This window comes from Melitaea cinxia, chromosome 20 (genome assembly GCF_905220565.1).
Source record: "Melitaea cinxia chromosome 20, ilMelCinx1.1, whole genome shotgun sequence".
In the NCBI taxonomy this organism is placed as follows: domain Eukaryota; kingdom Metazoa; phylum Arthropoda; class Insecta; order Lepidoptera; family Nymphalidae; genus Melitaea; species Melitaea cinxia.
Genome location: NC_059413.1, coordinates 9,598,911 through 9,615,770, shown reverse-complemented (window position 1 = coordinate 9,615,770; position 16,860 = coordinate 9,598,911). Strand labels below are relative to the sequence as shown.

The 16,860-nt window shown below is 32.9% G+C and overlaps 2 protein-coding genes across 2 annotated transcripts; one reads left to right on the top strand and one right to left on the bottom strand.

Annotated features, from left to right (window-relative positions):
* Positions 1-2,985: 2,985 nt before the first annotated feature.
* On the top strand, positions 2,986-12,132 carry LOC123663553 (beta-chimaerin). The gene is made up of 8 exons (XM_045598227.1): positions 2,986-3,019; positions 3,093-3,294; positions 3,504-3,734; positions 3,936-4,171; positions 8,743-8,994; positions 9,677-9,808; positions 10,735-10,840; positions 11,717-12,132. The coding sequence occupies exons 1-8, from the start codon at positions 2,986-2,988 to the stop codon at positions 11,883-11,885; spliced, it is 1,362 nt and encodes a 453-aa protein (XP_045454183.1). The 3' UTR covers positions 11,886-12,132.
* Positions 12,133-12,945: 813 nt separating this feature from the next.
* On the bottom strand, positions 12,946-16,521 carry LOC123663378 (N-glycosylase/DNA lyase). The gene is made up of 6 exons (XM_045598066.1): positions 16,421-16,521; positions 16,016-16,345; positions 15,376-15,487; positions 14,514-14,684; positions 13,970-14,164; positions 12,946-13,076 (listed from the first exon to the last, which is right to left on the bottom strand). Exons 1-6 carry the CDS (start codon positions 16,495-16,497, stop codon positions 12,987-12,989), a joined length of 975 nt encoding a protein of 324 aa, XP_045454022.1. The 5' UTR covers positions 16,498-16,521; the 3' UTR covers positions 12,946-12,986.
* Positions 16,522-16,860: the final 339 nt, after the last annotated feature.

Sequence of the window (16,860 nt, the reverse complement as noted above, 5' to 3'; positions counted from 1 at the left end):
GTTCATTATTGAACGAACGTCACATTTTATCACTTACTAAATGCAAGTACGAGTCATTAAGGAAGACAGCATGTTGTTAAAATTGAATTTCCCGCTGTTACCTCGAAAATTCGTATCATTCTATGACACTGCCATGTTACATTTTCTTTTATTTATAACACTTGTCATAAACAAAACAAAATAATAAGTAGGTAAGTATAACTTATATCTCGATCGACCCACCGATAATTTGTTTAAGAAAAAGATGTACCTATCTACCTACTTATAGTCTATACTACCTACTATATATACCTACCTATTATACATATGTCGAAATTTACTAGATTGTGTGATATTTTGGATAATTGCTCCTTGTCTTACATCATCATAATTATGGTGTTTTATTTAAAAAAAAATTGTAAGTTGGTTCGTTTTAGGAATTAGGTACCGGAGTTCAAGAGAAAATTTATTGATCTAAGTATTAATATTACATTAATAACACTTTTATATAAATAATAAAGAAAGATCTTATGGTTACATACACGATACAGACTTACAGTTAATAAAAAATTCCGTTCCAATTGTTAATTCAAAATATTTTAATTTCGGAGGTATTTATTAAAGGAAGATTACGAAAATGAGGACAATTTCATATTATAAAGTGGCTTGTTATACAAGTTAGGATCATTTTGTGTGTTGGTCTATTGATTGCATAACATTCCATTGTATTGAGATATCAATAAGACTTTTACAAATATTTAAGATGACTCGGTGGAAAAAACACGAATCTTAAGGTTGCGGTCACATTCCCTGTCATATCGATAACTACATAACAATCATAGCATATCGTTAACTCGTTAATTCTTTAATCGTTAATGAACAAAGTAGTTGATTAACAAACACTTGAATTATAGAATTAACTTTCAAAGTAACTTTAAAAGATGTTAACGGACTTCTTAACTTCCCTTAAAATTCTAGAACTACGTTCCGAAACGTAATTAAAGCTTTAACATTTATCGAAATTAACTTTTTACTATTAATGATGTCCAACTATGCCTATTATACCGTATTTAGAGAGCCGTGAGATAAAATGTATATCATAAAAAGCTACTTTAAAGGTCACGCTTGATAAAGTGAATATATTTTATAATTTTATTGTAGATATATTATTGTTGTACGTAGTACATAGTAATTTCATGAGTAAATTTTTTTTATGCACGCTTGACTTGGGAAGTAAGCTGGTGAATGCGTGACGAAAGCGTTACGAAAAGTATGATCGGGCAAGGCGAACGGAAGTTGAGAGAAGTTTTTAAAAAGTTTGACTTCAGTCGTGTGGTCTAAAGCACACACGTTTTTATATTTTTTATAGTTTTGTAAATATTATATTTAATTTGACTGTGTTACTTTTATTTTTTTTTTTAATTCTCAAATATTTGTGTTAATTTTAGAACGAAGTTCCTTACGGCAGGCTTGACATTTGGGTGGGCGACCGAACTGAAAAAAATGTGAGACTAAAACCGTAAGAACTGTATAACATGACGTATGTAAAACCGAACTCATTTAACATTAAGAACTATAAATGTTTGGCGGTTTTTGGTAAAATAATGATTTAAAATAGCTATCGTTTGAGCGTAGTATCTATTTCTATAGTACATTTTTTTGAAGTTTTCTAAATGGTAAACAAATGTGGCGTAAGAACGAAAATCCGACCACAGAAAATTAGATAGTGTAATTTAGTAAAGTGACACAAAGAGTAAATGAATGAACAATAAAATTAATTTTATATTCAAATATTGTTGAAATTATTTAAAAAACCTGATAACTTATTGAATATTTTTATTATTATTTTTTGTTTGATTTATCTTATTTTACGGTACCTAAGTATTTGTTATTTTCTAAAATACTAACTTTACTAAATACTTTTATATACTTAATTAAAAACCAATCAACAAAATTTAAAAAAAAAAAAAAACAAGAACTAGAAAATATATATAAAATTAAACCATTTTTTTTTTCAAATTGTGTTGCTTCTATATTATTCGAAGGAACTTGGCCTACCTGGAACCTACCTACTGCCTACCTGGTGTCCCATGACACCACATATTTTTTGTATAATTTAGATTGATTTATGTTATTCTTATTTATTTATTTTTGGATTAGTGTTTTAATAATTGTTTGTTTCCCAAACAGAACTAAAATAAGTACAATAAAAATAAAAATAAAAATAACTAAGGTAGTAATACTGTAGAACATATCTTTTTCAGACTTATTTGAACTCGAAAACCTTAAATATTTTATTTTATTTTAATTAATTATTAAATAATTAGTTTACACCTAAAACACCCAAAAAGATGTATTGTTTGTTTGCAAACAGTATAACAAAATATTTTATATTTGTCGTCGCAGTGGAGTGGCAGTGATTGGCGATGTAATAAAATTTATCTATTAGAGCAACAGGTATTGAAGATTTTATCACGAGTATTTTTTTTAACATCGAACTATTAAAAAAATAGCCCGAAAAGAGTTCAAATTTCCATTATTAAACCTTGATTTGAGACAGGCCTTTTTATCTATATTTCTTGTCTTACAACAACACAAACATTTTATATTAAAAGTATTATATTAATAATATAAACATTATTATTTCGGTTGGAAGGTATACTTCTATAAAAAATTAATAAGTACAAACATTTTTCAGAATCGGAATTCACAGAACAAGTGGTCACCAAGAGTAATTTAAATTAATCTATTCGAATAAACGCAATGTCAATGAAAATGTTAATACCCACATGTAATGACAATTAACATTGTTTTACCTATGCGACTATGAAATACAGGCTCTTTATCTGTGATGTTAATCTCTATGCCATGGCTCTATGCGTTACTTGACATTTATTTTGTTTACGTTACGATTTAGTTATTTATTTTGTTGTCATACTTATTTTGTACGAGCCTTGACTAAATACGGCAGTAATTTATTATTTTACGTGTTAATAAAAATAAATAATGGAAAATCTTAAAAACATATGGAAACCTGAACGTCAGTTAATGGAATAATGTATGTAACTTTCTGCTATAGTATTAAATGAGTAAATTATTTATTTATTTTTTAGTTTATCGCATTCAGTTAGAGGCTCCTGTGCCGAAGAAAATAATTTGTGAAGAATGTCCGGACAGACCATTATTTTATGGAAAGGAATATCATGGAATTATGGGTCATAAGGAAGCGACGTTACTACTCGAGGATGAACCCAATGGTGCGTTTCTGATAAGAAAAGGCAATGAATACAATGATTTCTACACATTAACTTGGAGGTATTGACCTTATTCTTTTATTAGTTTATGTTAATTGAGTCTAATCAGAATGATAGTGCATAGAATGGCCTACCATTTTCAACTATTTAAAATATCTTTGATTGATTATTTAAATATTCTGTTATCAATTGTATTAAATATTTTAAATTTTTTGTCTCAATAAGTACTAAGTCTCGCAAATTTATTAAAAATGTAAAAACTTTTTGAAGGTTCAATAATAAAGTTCATCACTATAAATTATATTATGATGGGACCCATTACATAAAGGATAAAAGATATGATAGCATATATGATTTAGTAGCGGACGGTCTCATCACATGCCACATGGAACTAAGGGCTCACCATATAATGGAAATGATAAATTCTCAGGCTAACTACACAGAGAGTCCGTATGTTACGCTGAATAGACGAAAGATAAACACACTTACAAAAATCCATCAGTATGTATAAATAATATTTAAAAAAAAATGTAATTTATTCAGTTACAAGTATGCTTATTTAATATTCTCAGCATTTTAATTTCGTTACATTTTTCATATATCTGGCATTTGTACCTTATTTCATACTATCAAAATAATATCTTTTGCTAAGAATAATCAATATTATAACAGTTATTTTACTAACATAATATCATTCTTCAGGGCTTCGAACAGATCAAGTCCAATCATTAACAAACATGAGGGAAAAATATTAGAAATAGAATCTGATATTAAAAAACTGAATTTTGATCTAACACCTACACTCGAAGATAGCCCTCTACTGTCTAAGTATACAAAATCACATTCATTTAAAGTTCATACATTTAAGGGCTTAAATTGGTGCGAACTTTGTGCTAACTTCTTGTGGGGTTTTACCGCACAGGGTGTAAAATGTGAAGGTAATAGTTGTATCTGCATATTTGTTTTATAAAGCTAAAGCAAATGCTCTCTTCCCGTGGGTGTCGTAAGAGGCGACTAAGGGATAACAAGGTTCCACAACCACCTTGGAACTTAAGAAGCAGACCGATGGCGGGATAACCATCCAACTGCTGGCTTTGAAATACACAGGCCGAAGACGGGCAGCAGCGTCTTCGGTGCGACAAAGCCAGTACTGCGGTCACCAACCCGCCTGCCCAGCGTGGTGACTATAGGCAAAACACGTGAGTTCACGTTATTTCTGGCGTAAACTTGTGGAGGCCTATGTCCAGCAGTGGACTGTATAGGCTGTAATGATGAAGAATAATCAAAATCGGTACACCCAATAAAAACATAAAAGGTAACACACTTCCTTTTTTTAAATTCAGTTAACAAAACAGTGTTACGATTGGCTTTCTCATACTGCAGAAACTAAACAATCAGAAGTTAATTTAACCAGTCGGATGAACATCGGTATAGTGTGGACTTTGATCATGATAGTATACATTTTTGTAATTTTTTTTTAAATTACATTATAATACCTAAAGAATGATAATTTGTCAAAAAATAATACCATTCAAATTTTGAAATTTTTTTTAAGCATAAAGCGTGATGGGTATGAAAGAGTTCTGGGTACGTTTGGGGACGAAAGAGTGAATGACAATGGGAGAAGTCTGCTTGAAGTATGCTTGGAATGGAATCTTTGCGTGGTCAACACAATGTTTGAACACAAAAAGATCCATTTGTATACAAGAGATGAGGGTGAGTCTAGAAGTATGATTGATTTTGTAATTGTGGATGAAAGACTGAGAAAGAAAGTGCTTGACACTCGGGCATACCACGGTGTTGGTCTCGACACAGACCACTTCCTGGTCATAGCCCGAATACGTGGCCTCTTTAAACGATGGCGCCACCGAAGGGCCGAGCCTACGAGTGTTTTAGCCAGAATAAAAGTGGAAAATCTACAAGGAAAAGAAAAGAAAGATGAGTATGTAGAGAAACTGAAAGAAAGTTTTAAAGGCATAGAAGAGATAGGTGTGATTGAGAATTTGTGGGAGACTTTTAAGAAAGGGGTCGTGAATAGTGCTATTGAGGTGTGCGGGGTAGCTAAAAGAAGGAAAGGAAGAAAGAACTATAATGTGTGGATGGATAAAGATGTACAAAAGGCTGTGCAAGAAAAGAAGAAAGCGTGGTTGGATTGGTTAGCAACAAAAGCTAACCAAAAGGTTCAAAAGGCAACGGATGACGAGGTAAAGGAAGCAAGAACGAAGTATAAAAGATTGAAATCAGTAGCGAAAGAAGTTGTGTCTAGAAAGAAAGAAGAACGAAAGGATGATTTTGATAGGAGGCTCACTGAAGATTTCCAGTCAAACATTAAGTTTTTCTGGAAATCCATCAAAACAGCCAGAGGAAAAATTTCTCCCTCGGAGCTGAGCACAATCAGGAGTCAAGATGGGAGCGTTATAAATGGAGAAGAATGTGTGTTAAAGAGATGGAAAGAGTATTTTGAAAGTGTGTTTGAAAGAGAGGAAGTGCAGGTACAACATCCGGCACCTTCCATTGAGAGTAGTATAAATGTCGATGAAAGTGAGATAAGCATGGATGAAATAGTGAAAGCGCTGAAAAGTATGAGATTAGGTAAGGCTGCAGGGTATGACAGGATCACCGTCGAGATGCTGAGGGCTGGACAGGGTATAGTGGCTAGCCAGCTGTACTGCCTTTTCAATTTGTGCTGGCGAAATGGGCAAGTACCGGAAGACTGGTGCAAAGCCGTAATCGTGCCGTTGTATAAGGGAAAAGGGTCACGGCAGGACTGCATAAATTACCGCGGTATAAGCCTTCTCAGCGTCGTCGGTAAATTGTATGCGAAAGTGTTGATTGAAAGGGTTGTGAATGAAACAGATGAAAAAGTATGGGATGCACAAGCGGGATTTAGAAAGGGAATGGGATGTACGGATCAGGTCTTTTCCTTGCGGTGCATAGCCGAAAAGTTTTTAGCAAAAAACAAAAAGGTCTATTGCGCGTTCGTGGATCTGGAAAAGGCCTATGATAGAGTGGTGAGGAATGAATTGTGGTCAGCATTGTCCGTGTACGGTGTGAGCGGCGCACTCATGCGAGCACTACAATCTCTTTATAGGGATTCTAGTGCTTGTGTGAGGATAAACGGGGCATACACTGAATGGTTTAATATCGAAAAAGGTGTTAGACAGGGATGTGTAGCGTCACCGTGGCTGTTTAACGTGTTCATGGACAATTGCTTGACAGAGTTAAAAGAGAATGAAAGTGGGTTGAGAATGGGTGAGTTACTCGTCAAATGTCTTCTCTATGCTGATGACCAAGTATTACTTGCGTCCTCGGCCGAGGAGTTGCAGGAGATGGTAACTGCTATGAGTGGAGCTTTTGTTAGAAAGGGAATGAAGATGAATGTAAAGAAGACGAAAGTGATGGTGTTTGAAAGAGATGAGGTAGTGACAGACTGTAATATCGTGATTGGAGATGAACAAATTGAACAGGTGAATGAGTTTGTGTATCTGGGTTCGAAGTTTACAAGAGATGGAAAGTGTGAGAGTGATATTGAAAGAAGAGTGAATGCAGGAAACATGGTGAACGGAGCTTTGAACTCCTTTATGAGCAGTCGGAAGGTGTCTAAAAAGGCTCGTTTGGCTGTGCATGAGGGGGTGTTGCTTCCGACACTCATGTACGGAAGTGAAAGTTGGGTATGGCAGAAGAGACATGAAAGCAGAATAAATGCAGTTGAGATGAGAGCGTTAAGAAGCATGATAGGAGTTAAACTGAGTGACAGGATGAGAAATAGTGAGATAAAGAAACGGTGTGGTCTGAAAGAAGATGTAGTGACAAAAATTGAGAAAGGTATGCTGAGATGGTTTGGTCATGTCGAGAGAATGAATGAAGAACGACTGACGAAAAAAGTGTATAAGGCGAGTGTGAGTGGAAGTGTTGGAAGGGGTAGACCTAGGCGGACATTTCAAGACCAAATCGGGGACGTCTTGAAAAAAGGCCAGGTCAAAAGTACCCTAAACCGACGAGCATGTATGAAGGGAATAATGAAAGTGGATGAAGCGAAACAAGTATGTAAGGATCGTAGCAAGTGGAAAGAAGTGGTCTCTGCCTACCCCTACGGGAAAGAGGCGTGATTATATGTATGTATATGTATTTATAAGCTTGAAACACAATTCTTGAAAAAGAAACAAAATTTGAAACAGAATCTTAAAACAAAAAACAAACGACATCATTATTGCAGTGGATCTTTCATATAAAATTAGATTTACTGTAACATTATTTTCTTATTTTTTTGGTATTAGTCATATTGACACCTGATATGAAGAACATTGTATCTGATTTTGTTACTAATTTTTCAGGAGAACGTTTTACAATTTTGTTGCATTTAAAAAGTGGCCAAGTGATATTCAATAATGCCACATCTGTAATGAAATAAATTATTCTTCTATTAATTTTTGCGTTCTGTAGTATGACCATGTTGTGTTACATCAAACGGAAAGCTGTTTTTGTTCAAGTTACAATGATTAAGAATACATTTGTTTTATTTTAAAAACATTGTATGAATAGTTCCAATAATGTGGTATATCAACTTAATGTATATTATAAGCTGCTGTGATGTTGAAATTTGAGTATAAGAAATGGTATTACAATGCTACTGTGTTCAAAGGAGACCATTACTATATATATTTTTATTTTCGTAACCGAAATTACTATAATTTTTAGCGGAAATCTGGATTATCTTGAATTGCAATTAATTTTTTTTTTTTCATCTAAAAATCGTTCTAGTGGTCGTATAAATACGGTTCCTAGATTGAAAGATACCTTTTTCCCCCTCAGTATTTTGTTGGTATAGTTAGAAAACATTGTTTCATTAGTTACAATGTTCTTCATATCATGTGTCGATATTACATATTAAATTGTCTTGCAATAATTTGATCTTAAAGAATAAGTTGTTTTTTGTATGCTGACTCTTTGTGTTTCATTTTACTAACAAGATTGGTCAAAACGTTTAAAAATATATACATTTTTATAATACTTAAAAAAAAATTAATATCAACTTATAGACTTAATTCGAGGTATAACCATCCTCATAGATGTCATCCTCATACATCACTTCATTACATAGTATAAAACAAAGTCGCTTTCCGCTGTCTGTGTGCTTAGATCTTTAAAACTACGCAACGGATTTTGATGCGGTTTTCTTTAGTAAATAGAGTGATTCCAGGGGAAGGTTTATATGTATAATATATGCATAATATAGTAGAGGAACACTGATAGTTTAAGAAATTTCTAATGTGATGTCGTAAATAAACACATTTTTTGTGAATATATTATATATCATATTTATTTTATAATTAGTATCAACATTGCACCCGTGCGAAACCGGGGCGCGTCGCTAGTACTTTATAAATATCATCTTTAAGATTACTAGATTGATGCTATAATTGTTTCTCTTCCTATAATTTAATATTTAATTGTATCAAATATGATTTCTTATAACTATTTATTTTAACATAATTTTTTAATTTACCAGATTGTGGTTTCATTGCACATTCAAAATGTTCAGAGCGAGTACCGAACCATTGCGTACCGGATTTAAAAAAGCTAAGGGGTGTGTTTGGTATCGACCTGACAACATTACTTAATGCTCACTCGAGTACATTGCCATTTGTGGTCAAGAAGTGTGTCATTGAAATAGAAGCCAGAGGTTTGGACTCCGAGGGTATTTATAGAGTATCAGGTTTTGCTGACGAGATTGAAGCATTGAAAATGGCTTTTGATAAAGGTGAAAATATTTTTAGTATATTGTTTTTTTTTTTAATATTTATCTGCTAACCGAGATTAAGCCCCGACACTTTTACATGACGAAATGGCCTATGCCCAGCTGTGGGATGTTACAGGCTGAAGCAATAAACTATTTGTAATTTCGGAATTTTAAGCTTAGTTTTACCTTACACTTTAACTTTTGCTTTGCAATTTTAAATTAATTTGTAAAACCAGTGAACAAAAAATTACTACTATCTAAGATTTTATTTTTGTGTTACCCACATTAGGAATTCTAAACATTTTGAATATCATATCAAAAATTGATTTCGTCTCCTGTCAAAGATTTTCATTGTAATATGAAACTTTGAATAGTTACGGGTTTCTGTAAAGAGCTCACTATAGACGGCGCCACGGTTCGCTTAAACCGAAATTAAAAATTATCATATCGAAAATTTCGCTCGAGCGGGTGCATCGTTCCATAGCTTAATTGGCTAGAGCGCCGACACGGTACGTCGGAGACGCGGGTTCGAACCCCGCTGGAGCGGTCAATTTTTGATATGATATTCAAAATGTTTAAAAAATTACTACTTCTTAGATAGATAACAAATGCAATTATTATTAACTGAAGCCCTATTTTGTATGCTTATCGATCATTTGTATTATAAAGTTTTATGGTTGTTATTTTTTTATATCTTTTGAAGATGGAGAGGCGACGGATCTTAGTGTATACAGTAACATCAATGTAATAGCTGGCACTCTGAAACTTTACTTGAGATTACTACCAGTTCCGCTTATAACTTTTGAGGTTCATCCCAAGCTAGTGAATGCTATTCGTAAGTATTTATTACAATTATTGTAAAATATTTGTTTATTACAGAAATTGATTCAGAGCAACTGGCTGTAATAATGTGTTTGTATAGACAATACATTTGTTGTAGTTAGGCTTTTTATTTCCTGAGCCTGAAACCAGTTTTCATCTTGGGATAATTGTGTGATACATTTTTTAACCGACTTCAAAAAAAGGAGAAGGTTACTCAATTCGACCGTATATATATATATATATATATATATATATATATGGACCTTTTTTTATACAACTAGGTCGGCAAACAAGCGTACAGTTATGCCAAGCGATTACCATAGCCTATAGACTCCTGCAATATCACATGCATCGCAAGCGCGTTGCCGATCCTTACCTGACTCTACCCAGGAGCTGGTCTGGTCACCTAACTCACAACAGGAACACAACACTGCTTGAAAGCAGTATTATTTAGCTGAGATCATCAGCTGTAACGTCGAGGTACTTACCCAGTTGGGCTGCTCCAGATTTTGAGCATGATATTTTTTGCTGAATACCTCATTTATATTTGTATTGGCAATACAGGTGTTTGCCGTGGTCTGGGTGTTTGTGCAATCTTTGTGAGTCCCCACCGTGCCTCGGAGAGCACGTATAGCCGTCGGTCCCGGTTGTTATCATGTACACCTGATAGCGATCGTTACTCATAGTAGGGAATGTACCCGCTAACTCGCATTGGAGTAGCGTGGTGGATTAAGCTCTGATCCTTCTCCTGGGGAAAGAGGCCCAGTAGTGGGATATAACGGGCTGGAGCGTACCTTAGTTAAATGTATCTCCTGTTTTGGTTGTAAACAGAGTAAAGGGATACGAAATCTTGAGGGAGATTATAATATTTATTTTCAGTTTATAAAATAATGTTTTAGTTATATTTACAACTATAACTATACAACTTTATTTTTACAGAAACGAAGACAGCAGCAATACAAGTGACAATGTTGAGAGAGGCCCTCGATACGTTACCACCAGCTCATTTCAACTGCTTACAATATATGGTACAGCATTTACATAGGTTTGTAACAATTTTTTGCCAAATTCTTATACAAATATTGTAAAGCATTCTATAGGGTTTGAGAAGTCCCGACGTTTTCTAATTCCCCAAGATAAGAAACGTCTAATCAAATTTATGGAATTCTCAAAATAACATTGTTTTTTTTTTCGTTTGTATTTGCCAAGATAAATAAAATGTAAATTTCAGAAAAAGATATTTAGTAAATTTTATAAACATAACACGAGATGCTTGTTTGAGCCACGAAATTTGTCACTTTATTTTCATTATGGTATGAACAATAACTAAAATTTAACAGCTGAATTGTACTAAAACGTAAAGCGGAATCGTAATCTCTCTTCGCGTGCGTGTCGTTGGACCGACGATCTACGTAAGATTGCCGGTGTAGGCTGGATGAGGATTGCGGAAAATCGGGATGTCTGCCGCGAACTCGGGGAGGCCTATGTCCAGCAGTGGACTGCAATAGGTTGAAGTGATGTGCGTGTCGTAAGAGGCGACTAAGGGATAACACAGTTCCACTACCACCTTGGAACTTAAAAAGCCGACCGATGGCGGGATAACCATCCAACTGCTGACTATGAAATACACATGCCAAAGACAGGCAGCAGCGTCTTCGGTGCGACAAAGCCAGCCCTGCAGTCACCAACCCGCCTGCCCAGCGTGGTGATTATGGGCAAAACACACGAGTTCACGCCATTTTTGGCTCAAACTTGTGGAGGCCTAGGTTCAGTATGGACTGCGATAGGCTGAAGTGATGATGATGTGATGTAAATCGGAATATGTTGATACTTTGATGATACCTACATAATAATGGCATAAAATATATTTCAAATTATAACTATATAAAATGAATATTAATATTCATATGTAATTTTTTAGAATTGCCCAACATGCGGATGTCAACAAAATGTCGGCACATAACCTTAGCACAGTTTTCGCGCCAACACTCGTCGCTACGCCTCCCGCCATTACTGACTTGGCTTTTGAAATAAGGGCATTGCAAGCGCTGATTGAATACTGTCCACAAATATATTATGGTAATAAATAATTAAATTCAAAATTACTTATTTCTGAATACGAATTAAGTAAAATTTAGAAAGACAAGACTAGTTAGGGTTGCCAGATGGCCGGGAAATCCGGGATGGTCCCGGAAATAATTGTCTTGTCCCGTGTCCAGGTTATAGTCGATTGTCCCGGATTTCGAACACTACTTGTTTTCTAGCGATTTACAAAAAATATTATCAATTTTCGTATATTTTTCAACCGACCGAATTCGTAATCCTCGAATTGTCCCTGAAATGAAATGAATCTAGCAACCCTAAGACTAGTACGTATTTATTTGTTTGGAAATTTGAACCATTATCTAGTTCACATTTTCCTTAATTTGACTGTTTTAAAATATTTAAAAGATCTGAATAAAAAATAAGTCTGGGTTCTTTTATCTCTCATATCTCATCTCATATTTAAAAACTAGAAAATTTAAATTAATAATTATTCATAGATAAATATTGTATAAATCGTGTTTGAGTTCGACAGTAGCAAGAATATTGACAGTAAGTTCATATATAATATTATTATTACATATATTGGAGTAAACCTTGTTATACACTTACATCAAGTAATTTATTCAGTACAGACTAAAACGATCATTTAGACATTAATATTATTGTCTGCATCAAATTCAAGTTTTTCTAATAAAGATTTAACTTCATTTCTAATTAGCACTTCAATCTCTCATTTTTTGTTGACTATTTAAAAAGAATATTCTTGTTACACAAGCCAATTCTATTATTGACACATTTCTCATTACATTTCTTTACTCAAAAATTAAGACAAAATTTATTTTAATATATATTTATTTAATCAAATGTATATAAATACTTATAAATAGTTTTAAGATTATGTATCCATATAATCCTGTAGTAGTTAATCGTATTAGTGCAATATTTATGATAAATTATTTATTTGCATTGTGATATTGGATCAATTAAATATAATCTTTGTAAAAGATATATTTGTAAACCATTCCAGGTTGTGTTATGTATCCATTTTATATATCTTTTGTACTTTCATATGTTAAAAAAAATTAGAAATAAAAATATGAACAATTTATTGATTATTTTTTATTTCTCTAAAAATCATAGATTTCTTATTTTTTTCTCTTCTTCTTAGGCTTTTCACCTTCTGACAGCTGTTCATCATTTTGCTGGAACTTCTTTAAGTCAGCACAAAACAATACCTAAAACAATAAAAAATTATTTAAATTTGTGAAATAAATGTAAATACGACAATAAATATAATTATTAATTAATTACAAGATATTTTTAGAGTTAACTACTTTATATAGTTATAAAATTTACTGAAAGCACTATTTCATGTCACTCACGACTATGGCACCATCTCATTCAATGACCGAAACATCTTGAATCTCGAAATAATTATCCCGTAAACATATTTTATTATTTTTCAGTCTCTATCTATAGTACAACTACAATATTAGAATTGTTTTACGTCATAGACAGCGTATAGATCAGAGGCTGCTCGTCCTAAAGAGCGCTCCCACTAAAATTACATAGGTAATCTTAAATCTATATTTATTTATATTACATACTATCCTTACATTATATTCTTTCCATTCTACTATGCCTATACAATAGTCTATTATAATACGTACATTATTACATTAGGCATTAGGTTGTAACGAATGGAGCCCCAGAGATTGCATTCCTATGAAACGAAGTTTAGTACGATTCCTAGTACTGTATTCAATGATTGCGAAAGAGAAAGAAAATAGGACAATATTACATTGAGCAACATATGTTCTGATATCTGAATTATAGGTATACAAAAGTTTATAAGTAAATTATTCAAAAACGGGATATTTAGTTATTTACCATGTTTTTGATTTTAATTTTGCGGAGCTCGTTATTTCGACATTAGCTACGAATGTTTTGTTCAAGAGAAAAAGTTTATAAGTAAATTACAAATTCTTTACTATAATAGATTATCATGGTCCTCCCGGGGCCATGGTTGCTGTAGAGTATACGAAATGTCGAGCATGTAAAAACCTAATACACCGCTATATAATCCGGAGAAGTTGTTTCATTATATAATAGATTATAATCAACTTACAGTATGAGCCCATCCAGCCATATCACCATACAACATTCTAAAATGATCTCCAATTTCTGAGTACATTTTCTCAGTAACATTCTTTTTTCCTTTTAAGTGTGGGAGATAGTTCTGGGCCGCTATTTGGTACACATGCGTGTCGACAGGTAAAGCCTCAAGGTGGTTTAAAGACATTAAACATATACAATCTGCCACCTAGAATAAATTTATAAGATAAACAAAGTTTATGAAAATTAAATAATTCTATTTATTCTAATTTTAGGTCATTTAAGGGTTTATACAAATGTCCCAATATAAAACTAATACCTGAGTAACTTGAGAAGTTATTCAGTCCAGTATTAAAAAAAAAAAACCTGTGCACCGTATATTATTATGAGAAGCTATTTTAACACAGGGAAACATCAAAAAAACGTCAAATAATATATATTTTTTACTTTTTAATATTATGTAAGTAGTGGAAATATGTAATTAGACATATTTACTATTTCTTGATTTAATAAAAGAAGCCAATATTCGAATTTCTTTTAGTAAATTGTAATAATACCTTTGGACCTATTCCACAAAGCTTCATAAGCTCCAATCTAGCATCTTTATATTTCATTTCCTGTAAGCTTTTGAACCACTGCCTTCCACCCCATTCCACTATCTGTGCTGCGGACTTTTGTATAAACTTAGCTCTGTAACCAAAGCCTAAATTTCTTAGTTCTGATTCAATCTGAAACATAAGAAATAATAATTAAGGTATTTAGTTTACCATCACATAAAGGTAATTAAAATTTTTGACACTTATAAAAAAGGAGGAAGTTCTCAATTTCACTGTATTTGTTTTATTTCAATCGTTGTTAAATTCACTTTTATTAGATTATTATTAAAAACCTTATTGTGAAAAGAGTTACTAAAAAGTCTGAATCTAGACTGAATGTAGTATGACATATTTTTTGTATATGATGCAATACTAATTAAAAATATAATATGCCATACAATAGTGCGATTATTTTATTATATTTTACACTATTAATTATTTGTAAAACAATAATAACTTTGTAATAAACAGCTCCTCCTGATATGTTTTTTAATTTCCAGATGCAAATGAAATATGATCATTTGCCAAGACACTTGATGACTGCACAATTTCCAATATAAAATATCAACTTAGAAAATATTACGTAATAATCAGTTTGAAAGTAAGGGTATATAGAAATTTTTCCAACCCTACTTGGGACTTTTACGTAATTAATGAATGGTTTTTACTTAATTTTTTTTATTATTAAAACTTATGAAATGACAACTTTATCATGATTGGTATTGATTTAGTAGTAATTATTTTTACTAGTGTTCTTGTTTCAAAGTAGATATAATAAAATAAAATCTTTTTCTAATGTGATTAAGTAAGGTTGAATATTTACCTGTGGCTGTTTTAATTTATCAACATCTGGGAAACTAAAGTAAGTTACTCCATCAAATTCACAGATTTTCTCTCCATAGTGTTTACATAATTTTTCAACCATTGTCGATATCCTAAAAATAATAATTGATTATTTAATCTTAAAACACATCACTATATAGTTTAAATTAAGAATTAAATGGTACAAAGCTATATAAATTTCATCGCTTCAGCCTGTAATATCCCACTACTGGGCATAGGCCTCTTTCCTCATGTAGGAGAAGGATCAGAGCTTAATCCACCACGCTGCTCCAATGCGGGTTGGCAGATATATTCCATACTATGAGTAACGATGGACCCACAAGGACTGCACAAACACCCAGACCACGGCAAACACTTGTATGGCCAATACAAATGTTTGTCATGTGTGGGAATCGAACCCCTAACCGCCAATGCAACAGGTGCAGTCCATGGCTGTGACCGTTGTGCCAACACGGCTTCCAGCTATATAAATTTATCAAAAGAAACTAAAATCAGTGCAGCATGTAGCTGCACTGCTATTTGTGCCAGGCGAGCGGCACCATAATACTCTTAAGATAAAGTTGTTTAAGTTTTTGTGTCTAGATTAGTTCTAGTTAAATTAAGTAATGAAAATCAGTCACCTAGAAATATGATTGTTTTGACTACAAATAAACGAAAAAAGATTTTCTACAGGCTCTTGATAAAGCATCCTTATACCATAAAACTGTTTACAGGCCTTTTCAAATAGTTCATCTTTTTCTGACCACTTTTTATAGTAATCACTAAGTTTATAGTTTAAGCGAAAATAGTTTTCTAGTAAATTCTGAAACATATCGCTTCCGCTTTTCGATGCTTTATTTAATAACGATCCCATAACTTGATACTGCAAATTTTCGTCATCCTGTCGTAGCTTCCAAACTGTTTTGGAAAAAATTCCAGTCCACACATCAGTTTCTTTATTATACTCCCACCTACACACCACAAAAAAACATTTATTTTTAGCTTAATTGTCAATCAATTTTTAATAGCAAAAAAGTAATACTTACCTAAAACTTTGACCCCCGTTTAGAGTACCTAGTAACTGAAGTTCACGACGGCTACACGGTATTTTATGCCAAGCCATTTTGCAGCAATAAAACGACTTAAAACTAACTTAACAGTAAAATAAAAGAATATAATTTACATTTAGGCGGGAAACATTAAAAAAAAAAACTGGCCATTAACCTCCTACAAGCATGTAAATATTTGTGTAAATGTCACACTTCATAGTGACTTTGTTTATATAATGTAGGTACTCTGTGAGTGACTTTGACAGCTTAGCCTTTTGAGCATGGAGCATAGTTTCTCTATACTCCATGTTACTTGTTGTTTTTAAATTTATCCCCAATAGGGAAAGGCAAAGGACTATAATTCATACAGCCTAGTTTGAATTTCTATGCTCCATGCTTTTGAGGTACGTGTTGTTTATATTGGATGCGTTCCACCT